Source organism: Tetrapisispora phaffii, chromosome 6 (genome assembly GCF_000236905.1).
Source record: "Tetrapisispora phaffii CBS 4417 chromosome 6, complete genome".
Classification (NCBI taxonomy): Eukaryota; Fungi; Ascomycota; class Saccharomycetes; order Saccharomycetales; family Saccharomycetaceae; genus Tetrapisispora; species Tetrapisispora phaffii.
The window spans coordinates 364-13,521 of NC_016525.1; the positions used below are offsets into that span (position 1 = coordinate 364).

General features: G+C 32.0%; 3 protein-coding genes across 3 annotated transcripts; 1 reads left to right on the forward strand and 2 right to left on the reverse strand.

Annotated features, from left to right (window-relative positions):
* Positions 1-1,054: 1,054 nt before the first annotated feature.
* On the reverse strand, positions 1,055-2,245 carry TPHA0F00100 (uncharacterized protein; the record flags this gene model as incomplete). The annotated part of the gene is made up of 1 exon (XM_003685883.1): positions 1,055-2,245. The coding sequence occupies one exon, from the start codon at positions 2,243-2,245 to the stop codon at positions 1,055-1,057; it is 1,191 nt and encodes a 396-aa protein (XP_003685931.1).
* A 1,722-nt stretch (positions 2,246-3,967) lies between these two features.
* On the reverse strand, positions 3,968-4,933 carry TPHA0F00110 (uncharacterized protein; the record flags this gene model as incomplete). The annotated part of the gene is made up of 1 exon (XM_003685884.1): positions 3,968-4,933. One exon carries the CDS (start codon positions 4,931-4,933, stop codon positions 3,968-3,970), a length of 966 nt encoding a protein of 321 aa, XP_003685932.1.
* A 981-nt stretch (positions 4,934-5,914) lies between these two features.
* On the forward strand, positions 5,915-6,868 carry TPHA0F00120 (RNA-binding protein; the record flags this gene model as incomplete). The annotated part of the gene is made up of 1 exon (XM_003685885.1): positions 5,915-6,868. The coding sequence occupies one exon, from the start codon at positions 5,915-5,917 to the stop codon at positions 6,866-6,868; it is 954 nt and encodes a 317-aa protein (XP_003685933.1).
* Between the last annotated feature and the right edge of the window lie 6,290 nt (positions 6,869-13,158).

The window sequence follows — 13,158 nt, forward strand, 5'->3', positions numbered from 1 at the left end:
ATATGTAACCTTTTTTTTCTTTCAGTCGATACTGGAATTCTATCTTTAATTGAAGCTGTGCCTCAAAACAGTAGCAAAAATCACTTAATTGACTGCAATTACTTACTTACCATAACGAAATATATCCAGGAATATAGGTATGTGTGTGAATGTATTAAAGCATCTCCGTCTCTTCTCCGTTTACCAAAATATTTAATAAGCCCCTAAGTACCACCGCTGCACCCATTTCACCGATGTCTTACGTTTTCGAAATTCGAAAAATTTGCAAAATTGAAAAGAAGAAAAAGCAATTCTAATCACCGCTTTAAGACAACCGGGCTCTTTTTCAGTATGGGGAGCATAGTCATGAGTTATTATAATACCTAAATATCGAATTTTTAATTAATAATCATTAATGAGTAAGATATTAATTTACAAGATATAGTGTCTTTGTATGTGTTTCGACGTATATCAATTTTGATTTGAGTTCAACAATTGATACATGCAAGATCCTATACTAAGATGTTTCTAGAAGAAAGAATTTATTGAAGATGATTAGTTGCAGGTATACGGTTTCGACGAATGTAACCTTCAGTTTTATATCTTTTTAACAACTGTAACTCCGTAATTTGTTCCATAGATAAGATAATGTTGAAATATTAACGGCACGGCGCGGTAATATAAAATTTGTTTCTAGTCTTCCTTAATCAAAAACCACATTTAATATTAAACATGTATATTGGGATATTAAAATTCGTGAATTGATTGTTTTTTTAAGTACAGTGGTTAGAATGTTCCGATAAAAGACAAAGATCTTCATAAGATTTTCCTGAACAAAACAAGAATTTACATCACTTAATAAACTATCTATTTTAGAGATATCAGAGAGTGTCTACATTGCGATTCTTTTGGCTAAACATTATTTAAGAGAAAAGATGTAAAAATAAAGTTTCATATACATTTAACTTTGTCCATTGTTAGTATTTGCTTGTTTTTCTGAGATCTAGATTTCTATAATAATAGTATATAGGAACAAATTTTTTGTTCATTTTGAGATTGATAAAAGCTAATCAGCTCAAGCTGTGAGACTGCCTTTTTCAAAGATTTTTCTCCAACTTCTTAATGACTCTAATCTTCTGTCTTGCATAATATCTCTACATTCATTTATGTGTTCCAGATATGATCTGCTTTCTAATAATTGTTTCAATTCTTCCCAGCTTTCATATTGGATAAAACAGTTACTGAATTTCGGATCATTATAGAAATCACAATATTTTGCCCAATTTTTCTTATCGAGTTTTTTAGAGAAGTTCAAATCACCGATGTCATTACATAGACGACCTTCACAGACAACATCCAAGAAAGATGGCGAAGGAATTGCTATTAAAACACCATGTGCTATATTTTCCCACATTTTCATGACAGAGACTTGATGAGGTAAATGAACAATGATGGAATTATATTGACTTAAAGTTTTTGGGCCACCATATAATTCCGGTAATTTTTTACAGGTATAGCCAGTATGTTCTTGAACGGATTTGAATAAGTAGTCAGTATCTTGCTTGACTCTACCAGCGATTAGACAAGGAGGATTTTTTTCTTCATTATCAATAGTCTTTGCTTCCATGTCTGTGTAACCAAAAGGTCTAATAACTGGGTACTCGGCAGTAATATTGACACCCTTAAACTTAGCATAAGGAACTTCGAATATATTGTTTGGAATAAGGTTTGTTCTAAATTCATCTTCTCTGTTTAAAGAAAAATCTAAATCTTTTAAGAACTTGTTTTTATCCTCCTTCTTTGCACAGAAATCAGCACGTTGAGAAACAATAAAATGTAAATTCTTACATTTTGATTTTCTATCTCTAATAAAATTCCAACCATCAGTTAAACAATCTGTCACAAATATATAATCAGAAGTTTCACAAATTTCATCGGCTTCTTCGTTTGTTAGAATGTATGGAGATTCACCTTTAGGCTCAATTAATTTAGTATAGTAAGTGACATTTTTAAGTTCTAGAAAATCTACTAAGAAGCCGAAATCCTTCTTTGTACCAGGATGTCTTGAAACAAACGTAACTCTCTTCTCATTATAACGGAGCTCAGGTTCCTCATGCACTGTTTTAAAATTGAACAAATTTGGTGTTATAGAAAAAGCTGTGTTCGTAGCATCAATTGAATTGATATCCACCGCCTTAGTTGTGAATAATGATACAAGTATAATCGAAATACACACAAAGATTATAATCTTTTGTCTTCTTAGCATTCTTACTATTTTCTATACTGGTCCTATATCAATATGTCTTTAAGATCTGAATACCTTCTTAAACTAACACGGCTCGAAGGAAAGCTACCACAGATGATGAAAATTTGATTGTAACTCAACTCTATCTAAGTATCATTCAATTTTTATTGAATAAACAAATGATATGAGCTAACATATATTAGTTGATTTTAAATATAACTGTATATGTATATATATATATTGTTACAGATGTGGGGTGGATAATTATAAGTAAAATGTGTTCAGTTCTCAGGGCATTAAAATTTTTTAAAGAAACGAAACTGAAAAAATGACAGCATTTTGCATTAACAAATGTATTTTTCGGAATGTAATTTATTGTAATATACACTCTGTACGCGGAACGCAATTGAAAAACAAGAACAGGAACCAAATGGTGACATCTTAATAAGTTACTTTCCAAATGAATGGTTCTCAGAGAAGTTACGATTAAGAAAAATATGACCTAAATTTACATACACTTCTATAGATTTTTATGTTTGTAAATATTTATCATATAAAGTTTGTATGTTCTGAAACAATATAGCGAAATAAGCAAACAGTTTTACAGATCTTGCAATAAACCCTTCTGAATATATATCTATTTTGCGAGTTACTGTATCTCTGTTATTGTGAATACTACCATTACAGATGAAATTATAAGAAAGATGATGTAAAAACAGTCAGTTCTGAGTTTTTAGAGTCTCCCTACCAATTCTATTCATTTTTCCGTTTAATTATAGTTTTTTTTTCATCTCCTGAAATAAGCTATTTACTACTTTTGAATTCTTCTTCGTTTTCTTTCGGATGCAGACGGTATATAACAGATATATATTAATTAAATTATATTAGATATTGTATTCTGTCTCTCGCAAGATTTTAGTATTCTACTTTTTTCTTGTGGTTTCACTCAAAAGAAAGACAATATTGGGGGTTTTTTTTACTGCATGAAATAGTTTTAACAATTATGATGACATATATTTTTTAACCATATCATATTAATAATAGTCTTATACTATAATAATAATTCCATCCCAGCAAGAGAAGACTGAAAAACATTGAATAATTTCATAGTATAAAAAGTAAATTCATATGTATGGAATTATTTCTTGATACAACGAATTATATAATTGTGTTTAATCATAATTATTATCAACTTAATACTTCATTTGTCGTAACAGTTGAAAGAATATGAAACTAACAATAAATAAAATGTTATTTAAATTAAATAGTCACAGAATAGCTTCACTTGCTAAACTTTACTCATGGCAGAGCAAATAATACACAGTCACGTATAAACAAATTTCCAACAGCTTGTTGATTTACTACATTATCTTATCTCATCGACACTTTAATTTTTAACTGGTAGACGTTAGCAGACTTGCATAAATGTCTATAACATATTTTAAATTTTAAGAGTCTCAGAACTTTATTGCTAAAATGCATTTTTGTTAAATTCATTTATAAATTCACATATTGAACATATAACATTATATCACTTTTCTGTGTTGTATAGGTTATTTCAAATTCTTTAATAATTCTTTCCATTGGTTTAATGAAGCATGCCTCTTATCCTCCATTAAATCTCTACAATAATTTATATTATCCTTATAACTCTTAGTTTTAAGTATCATACCTAATCTTCAACTACCAATTGGATAAACATTTTTCAAATTCAGGTAATAAAAATCAACATAGTTTGACCAGTTACCTATCTTTATCAATCTCTTTTGCAAGTCTGAAATGTTCAGATCCAGAACAAGCATTTTCGCTACATATTTTATCATAAAATTCAGGCGTTGGAACAGCCATTAGTACACCATAAGCAATGTTTTCCCACATTTTCATTATAGACACTTGGTACGGTAAGTGAATAACGATTGAATTATATTTACTTAATGTTTTTGGACCACCATAATGTTCTTTTAAAATTTTACAGTCGTAATTTAGTTCATTCTGAATATTATTTTTCAATATATTTTGGTGTGCTATAATCCTATCAATAATTAAACATGGAATATCTGGTTCTTCTTTTGCAATGTCTTGTGGCTCTAGAACAGTATTACCAAATGGTCTAATAATTGGATAGTCCTTTTTCAGGTCGACATTGTTATATTTCAAATAAGGTATTTCAAAGGCATTATTTGCTACGATGGTTGCTTCATAACCATCATCACGGTTTAATGCATGTGTAAAGTTCTGTTTGAAAGCCTCGCTATTACCTCCTGCGCAAACATCATATCTATTAGAAATAAGAAAGACAATATTTTTACAATGCAAGTCATCGTGCCTAAAAAATTCCCAACCATCTGTCATACAATCAGATATCACCACAGTATCGTAATTAGAGCAAATATACCTCGCTTGCGTTTCATTGACAGCTCTTGCATCTATCTTGATACCATAATACAGAAAATAGTCAACGTTTTGTAACTGCAAATTTTCTTCCATATATTTGAAATCTTGGGTAGTACCTGGATGACGAGACACGTAAGCAATTTTCTTACCAATATATTCACCAGTATTAGCGACAGGGCGTATACTATAATATCCAACTGCAGAAGTTACACTATTATATACCGAATCAGAAGAGCGAAATATTTTCACAAATATTAAAATTTGTGCCACAGCAAACAGAATTAGCACCAATTTTTTCTTCTTCACTTCTACCATGACCAAAATAATGGTTTATGTAGATTAATATGATCAAACTGGAAGCACGATTATCTTATCTTCTCATGCATATGTTTCAACAAGGAGGTCTACGTATATACAAAAAAATAAAATAAACTGCTAATAAACGAAAATTAAATTGAATTAAGTTAAATTATAATCACGATAAATATGTTCCATTATTTTCGGTTTACTATTTGTGAAAAGTTCTTTTTCCTTTATATATAAATAGAGAGTGCAAAAATTAAATAAATTTTGCGCTATAAAATGTAGATTAATTAAAAACAGGAATAAAGTTATTAGTGTTTAAATAAAACGAACTAGAAAAATTCAACAAAGGGTTCCATGGAAAAACGGCAATTCCATTACTAGCAGTTTTTTCCTCATTGAAATGTCAATAATCAACTAAATAGTGTTATTGCTGTTGCATGGCCTAGTATATACTTTCATTATCTAACTGTCGTCATCTCAATCTCTTGTTACTTTAAAAATAATGCTTATCTGTCACTTGTATGTGTTCAATTAATTACTTGGCAGAGGCTATATTCCCAAGTTCCTTACTGCTTCCTTCTTAGCTCGCTCCCTCCAAAGAGAGGAAGACTAGTAACACCATGTGCAAATAACGAAAAATACTGAATAGAGAGAGAGATACCAAAACTTCTTTGATGAGATTGTGACAGCTGGAAAAACTGAAATCTTCAAAAAAATGAAAATGAAAATAAAATCTTCCGATGAGCCAACTCTTCTTGAATCAAATTGTATAGTATTGGAAGTATTGTAGAAACTCAATTTTAAATTGTATGATTAAAAGTAAATAATAATCAGCATAGACTCTATTTCAGATAGCCATATTAGTATAGGTACATGTATATTTAATTATTAAATTATCTATGTGTCTTTTAAGTATTATCCATCAGGGATTAGTTACCTCAGTTGAGTCTAGTAGAGGGAACTTGTGAAACAAGAAAAGTTGAAGATACAATGTCTAATCAAGTTGAAGAATTTGACGATTTTTCTTCTGACGGTGAAGATAATGGTTTATTGATCCAATCAAAAAAGAATTTTAGTTCTAAACAACATATAGAGGAAGATGTCGAAAGTTCTGATGATCGTGATAGCAATGACGATAAAGAATCAGGTACGATTAAGCAAAATGATGACGTTGCTAATGAAAAGAGTGATGATGATGCATCCATAGATGACAAATTAGATGAAGGTAAAGTTGAGATAAACAGTGGGACTACTGAGAATGAAAGAAAAGAAGCTTTAAAGAAAAAGATGGATGCATTTAATACTTTGAAGGCCCAAAGAAAAGCTAGGCATAAAACTGGTGTTATATATTTGTCTGCTATTCCACCTTATATGAAACCTGCTAAAATGAGACAGATCTTGAGTAGATTTGGCGAGCTTGATCGTTTATTTTTAAAGAGAGAATCTGATCAAAAGTACAAAAGTAGAGTAAAGGGTGGTGGTAATAAAAAAACAAAATATGAAGAAGGTTGGGCAGAATTTGTAAGGAAAAGAGACGCTAAAATATGTGCTGGAGCTTTGAATGGTAATACAATTGGTGGTAGTAAGGGTAGTTTTTATCACGATGATATATTGAATGTAAAATATCTACCTGGATTTAAATGGGCTGACTTAACTGACCAAATTGCTAGAGAAAATGATGTAAGACAATCTAAATTAGACTTGGAAATATCACAGGCCAATAAGATGAATGCTGAATTCATAAGAAACGTAGAAAAGAGTAAGATGTTAGAGAACATTAAAAAATCTAATAAAAGAAAAAACAATGGTATCGCTGACAAAGAAGACAATACTATTGTGAGAAACTTTAAACAATACAAAGTATCGACAAGAAGAGCTGATGCATCAGATGATATTAAGGCTAAGCAAGCCAACATGGATCAAATCATTAACAATTTGCTATAATAAAGCTGGAATTATCTTCACAAATTTCCTTCCTATCCAAGGCATCTGCATCTCATATAAAGCACGCTCCAAGTGAACAGATAAAAAGTCATTCACTGAAATGTGGTATTGAAGCAATTAAATTTATACAACATTTAAGAAGAAATCAGATTTATATAAATAACGGTTTGAGATCCCGTACATGTGTGTATTTTAGTCCTTATAACATGTAATTCCTGTAGAGTATATCGATAATAAACCCATTATATCATTTCATTTACCTTTAACGAGAGTAAATTTACTTAAAAATTGTGAATCATCGTACACGAATACAATAAAATTTTTCAGTTCGATTCTTTTGAAGTTCATAATTTGGTGACAAACATAATAAAAAATAAAGGCATTTTACTAATGAGATACGATTGCGATACGATGAGATTGCGATGAGGTTGAAAATTTTTTCATTCAAAGAATATTAGTGAGTGAACAACAATTTCTATTAATTATAAAAGTACTTATATAAGACGATTGTGTTTGTAGGTACTTATAAAGCGGTTTTTATTTCTACTGTGATGAGTAACTTTATAATTGACTAATTTTTATTATTTGAAAATATGTTGAGATAGCAACTGGGCGTACTGGGAAGACATACTACTATTAGTATTGTTGTAATAGTAATTTGTACAATTAGTCGAGTTGTAATTGCTTATCTTGTTTTGATGTATAATTTATATAAAATTACATTTAGACAAAACATAAATATATAAAATATGAAATCATGTCCCCTATTTATATGGTTTCATTAATTCCATTCCTGTGAGTACAATACCTGTCTTCAACTAGCTAAGCATGAAGAACCATATTTATCTCGGACTATATCCGCTTACGGCCCATGCTTCATCTTGAAATCTGAATTCAAGTATTACTCATATTTCAACACATTGCTGGTTTGAAGCAAGCAGAAATATCATGACACACTACAGATAACCTCTGCCTTGTGACATCTCTTATTTGCCAGTTCGCTATGTTCCATGGCAAGTGACAATCTGATCACTAATGCATAGATAATAGATCAGTAGGTTTACACTTGCTAGAGTCCGTACACCTTGTTTTCCAACATTGTCCCTTCACGACACCTCTGAAGAATAACCATAAAACCCAAAGGTGAATTCCCCAGAATCGCAACTATTTGAATAGCTTATAACAATGGAAGTATTTTTCTTTATAAGTTAGCACTTTGGTACAATTTTGCATGACAGACATTGTATGCAAAGACGCAATCTCTAGTTTGAGATTAATTTAAACATTTGGTATTTGAAGGCCAAGAATTGTATAGGTTTTCACTTACTTAATAGTTTAATTTCAGTTAGAAATTAATAAAGAATAGGAAATAAACTGAACATCACAACAATGCCAGAACAACAACCAATTGCAAGCTTATATACAATACAAACCATAATTCGCTCTTTCAGTTATGATGAGGGACATGGATGTGGCTCGAGAACAATTGAAGAAAAGATTTATGATAAAACAGGTATAGAAGAGAGGATTAAAAATATTGTAATTAACAAGGATTATGCAGTTCTCTTTTTGCACAAATACTACGACATAAAAAAGATAGAACTTCCCTCACTTGAAAGAAATAATGTTAGAGAAATATACTCAAACAATTTCGAGCAGGGGTATACTTTTTATTTAATGACATCACATCGTCTAAATTCTAAAGGAGGAGCCAGATAAATCAGGTACTGAAATTCAGTTAACGCAACTGCAAACCTCACAATTATATTTTGTGAAAATAATAACTGCTCGTTACCCATTCTTTGCCCCAATTTTATGAGATTGCACATTTTGAAGGATCAGTTTCCGTATACCTTATTACAATTGCTAGTTAATAATAATAGGATGTCATTCAACAAACTCTATGAGAAAATGTGTAACGAACTTTATGACATAGAATTTGCTGAATGAAATCATATCATTAATAACCAACAATTGTAAAAAGGTATAAGGAAACTGATCCTTCAAAATGTGCAAGCTAATAAAATTGGGGAAAATAATGGGTAATACGTAACTATTATTTTCACAAAATATAATTGTGAGGTTTTGCAATTGCGTTAGCTGAATTTCAGTACCTGATTTTGCTGGCTCCTCCTTTGATGTTTTAGACAGTGTGATGCCCTCAACTAAAAAGTATACCCCTGCTCGAAATTGTTTGAGTATATTTCTCTAACATTATTTCTTTCAAGTGAGGGAAGTTCTATCTTTTTTACGTCGTAGTATTTGTGCAAAAAGAGAACTGCATAATCCTTGTTAGGTATAATATCCACAATTATATCCTTGATAGATAATACATCATAAATCTTCTCTTCAATTGTTCTCGTCCCACCTCCAGGTCTTTCATCATTACCCAAAGGGCGAAGCGTGGTTTGGATGGTATATAAGCTTGCAATTAGTCATTGTTCTGGTATTGCTGTGATGTTCAGTTTGTTTTCTTATTCTGTATTAATTTGTAAGGAAGTTAAAGTGTTAAGTAAATACAAATTAAAGTATTAAGTAAATATAAATTCATAGAATCCTCAGTGTTTAAATACCAAATATTTCTACAAATCTCAAACTAAGGATTTGCGTTTTGCGTATGCAATGGCTACCATGCCAAACTGAAATAGTACCAGATATGTATGCGTCACGCCACTCATATCTGTGACTTGCCGGTAAATCCTCCGAGGATTTACCGTCTCCCCGATTTTTCGTCTTCTCGCGCCGTCACATGTCCATCCCCAGGCGCCGAGCCGCAGACTATTCCTGCGCCGCACTCCGACATGCGATTACGGCCACACAGCAAACTTCAAAAACAAAAATCACTGATCAATGGGAAAAAATATTATATAGAGGACTCAGCTTCAGAGCTTAAAACGTTTATTCGTGGACTACATATATTTCCACATTTGCGAGACCTGAACGTCGTGTATCTCTTACATGTCGATCTAGTCTCTGAGACACAAAGTGTTATATTTCATAGCCTGACGATGGAGTATTGAATCTCCTTTGAATGAATACGGAAGCAGTAGTCTGACACTAATCTTAAACTCATAGTTGTATCGCCAGAAGGGCATTTGAAAATACATTCCTTTACCATCCCTTACACTATTATTGTAAAAAACGTCAATGAATGATTTTATTTGACTACATTTTATGGGTTTTAACATATGTATATCACTATGCCAGCCTCTAATACTGTATTTTTATAATAATAGCAAGTTATTCTGGTTTCTCTCTATGTCCTTTCGATAAATTAGTCAAAGATTAAAGATTTGTTGAAGGTAAAATTCTATTCTGCCACATGAGAGTAGGCAATCCAATAATTAACTTAATATTTAATTTAGCAAGAAATAATTTAGTGTTTAGTAACTTATATTATACACTTGTCGTTCAAGAAATCAGTCAATATATTGAACGTTTCAGTTACTCTTTGCTACTTACAAATTTCATTGCTATTTATTTAACCCATCAATAACAATATATATAAAAAGAACCATCTTATAACATCATAAGTATACTTGCTATTTCATCTTCTAGTTCATTCAATTGTATACAAGTAACTCACACTGAATAAACGAACACTTTAACACAAGATAAAATAAAATGTCAAGATGTATACTGACAGTATCAATTCCGATACCAGCAATCATTCAAGTTCTTTAAATATAACTTATAAAAAAGACTCTGGAACTAATGAGATTATTGACAATGCTAACACAATGGAAAGCGAACCTATGATAGAAGTTGTACTTGAACATATATACAAAAAATACGAGGATACATACAGTGAAGAAATTATACCAACACAAGAAGAGCTTGATACCTGAACTCACGTTCCTGGCAAAATCCTTTCAAGTGTTGGCTGGTTGCCGTTGCGGAAGTAGCTGAAAGGTTCTCTTACTATGGTTTATCTGCTCCTTTTCAAAATTACATGGCTAATGACTCATATGACACTCCAAGAGGTATTTTACAACTGGACTCTAATGGTGCAACCGCTATATCATATTTTTTCCAATTTTGGTGTTACATTACACCAATTTTTGGTGGCTATTTAGCTGATACTCATTGTGGTAAATATAACACCATTTTTGTAGGTACAAAAATTTATGTTGTTGGTATCTTAATTTTTTTTATGACATCCATAGAATCTATTGGGACAAAAAGTACAGCTACAGGGGGTTTATTGCTGCTATAGTCATTATAGGTGTTGCAACAGGCATGATAAAAGCCAATATTTCAGTTTTAATTACTGAGCAAATTCCAGAAAGAAGAGCTAGGCTGCTCGCAAATAAAAAGGGCGAGAAAGTTATCGAAGATCCAAAACTAACTATTCAAAATGTCTTTATGTTTTTTTTATCTTATGATTAATGTTGGCTCCCTTTCAGTGATTGCCACAACCGAATTAGAGCTACACAGGGATTCTGGGATGCGTATTTGTTACCGTTCTGTTTCTTCTGAGTTGCTGTGGTTGTAATAGTTATAGGTAAGAAACAATATGTTAGAAAACCTGTTGGTGATAAAGTTATTTCAAAATGTTTCAAAGTCATGTATATTGTATCAAAAATAAATTCAATTTTGGTGCGGCTAGGCCATCTTTAAATGAACAGAAACTTTATCCTTGGTCTGATAAGTTCGTCGATGAAATTCAAAGGCTCTTCGAGCCTGTAAAGTTTTTGTCTTCTATCCAATTTATTGGCGTGTTTATGGTCAAATTCTGAACAATTTTGTTACTCAAGCAGGTACTATGGAATCACATGGTCCTCCAAATGATTTTTTACAGGTCATAAACTCCATTGCCATTATTGTATTTCTCCCAATATGTGAAAGGTTTATCTATCCATTTATTAGAAGATACACTCCATTAAGACCAATATCTAAAATATTCATTGGTTTTATGTTCGGAGCAAGTGCCATGGTATGGGCCGCTGTTTTACAAAGTTTTATTTACAAAACAGGTCCCTGTTATGATCAACCAATGGTCTGCAGCCTTGAATATACGAAACGCCTAACAAAGTTCATATTGCATGGCAAGTACTTGCATATGTTCTAATTTCATTATCCGAAAATTTTGCACCCATCACTGGTCTAGAACATGCCTTTTCGAATGCACCTGAATCGATGAAATCTTTTATTATGTCTATTTTTTGTTCACTGATGCCATTGCTGCCGCACTGGCAATCGCCCTTTCACCAACAGCTGTTGATCCTAAGTTCACTTGGGCTTTTACAGGTTTAGCATTTTGCGTGCTTTATCGCAGGCTGCCTATTCTGGATATGTTTTAAAAGCTACAATAAAACAGAAGACGCCTGACTTGAAAATAACTTTTATGGAAAACGATTTGAAAAACAATTCAGAGTTTTCGTCAGACGAAGACGTAGGATTACGAAGTATTGACAAGGAACTGGCCTTTTCGAAGGATTCAATAGAACCCAAGTGACTTAGAATAGCTGTAATCTGTACATAGTAATACAAAACGATTTTAAAATATAATGGCACTAATAATAATAAGCCGACTATTTCTTTGCGTGGCACCATATTCTATCCGATGCCAAACATGTCGAAGAAGGCAAACTATACATGCGTGCGCTAATAGTTGCCATCAAAATTGAAACGAACACGTGTATCATTGAAGACTACTTAAAAGTCCATTCGTGAAAATAGGAGGGGAAGGCAACTTTGTGCTGTCGTTACGATAGCCCCGACTATAATACAACAATGGCGAGACCGTCGGCACTGAAAGAGAACATAATAAAATTTGTTTAACAACAACTAACAACCACTGTTAACAGTACCCAGTCGACAACGGTTAACAAGCCTTCGAAGAAACGCTTCGAAAGTTACAAACAATAGCTTTACTTGCAGTCTGCTACTGTCTAGTGTAGACCGGTAGAATACATCTTACTTTTTCGATTTCTTACAGCAACAGAGGCATTTATTCTCAATATATTTTGTTAATCCCTCTATCAAAGTTACGCATTTCGGCAGCGGTTTGATCGTTGCGACTATCTTATTTCGTCAAAAAAAAATCGAAAGCCAATTGGAAACGTATCCGGTAAAGGAGAACAGTGAAAACTCGAGACCAATCTCGAAGATGATGAACCGATTGGGAAAATAGAGTTACAATCAATAGTTCACTTTTGCAGATTATTAAGTGTCTTTTGAGCTTATTTTTAGGTTAAAAGAGGACAACATATACCCTCTTTTAACCTTGTAGATGTAAGTTAGTTTTCCTTTTTTCGTGGTAGACACTGCTAACGAAGTTAGTGTAC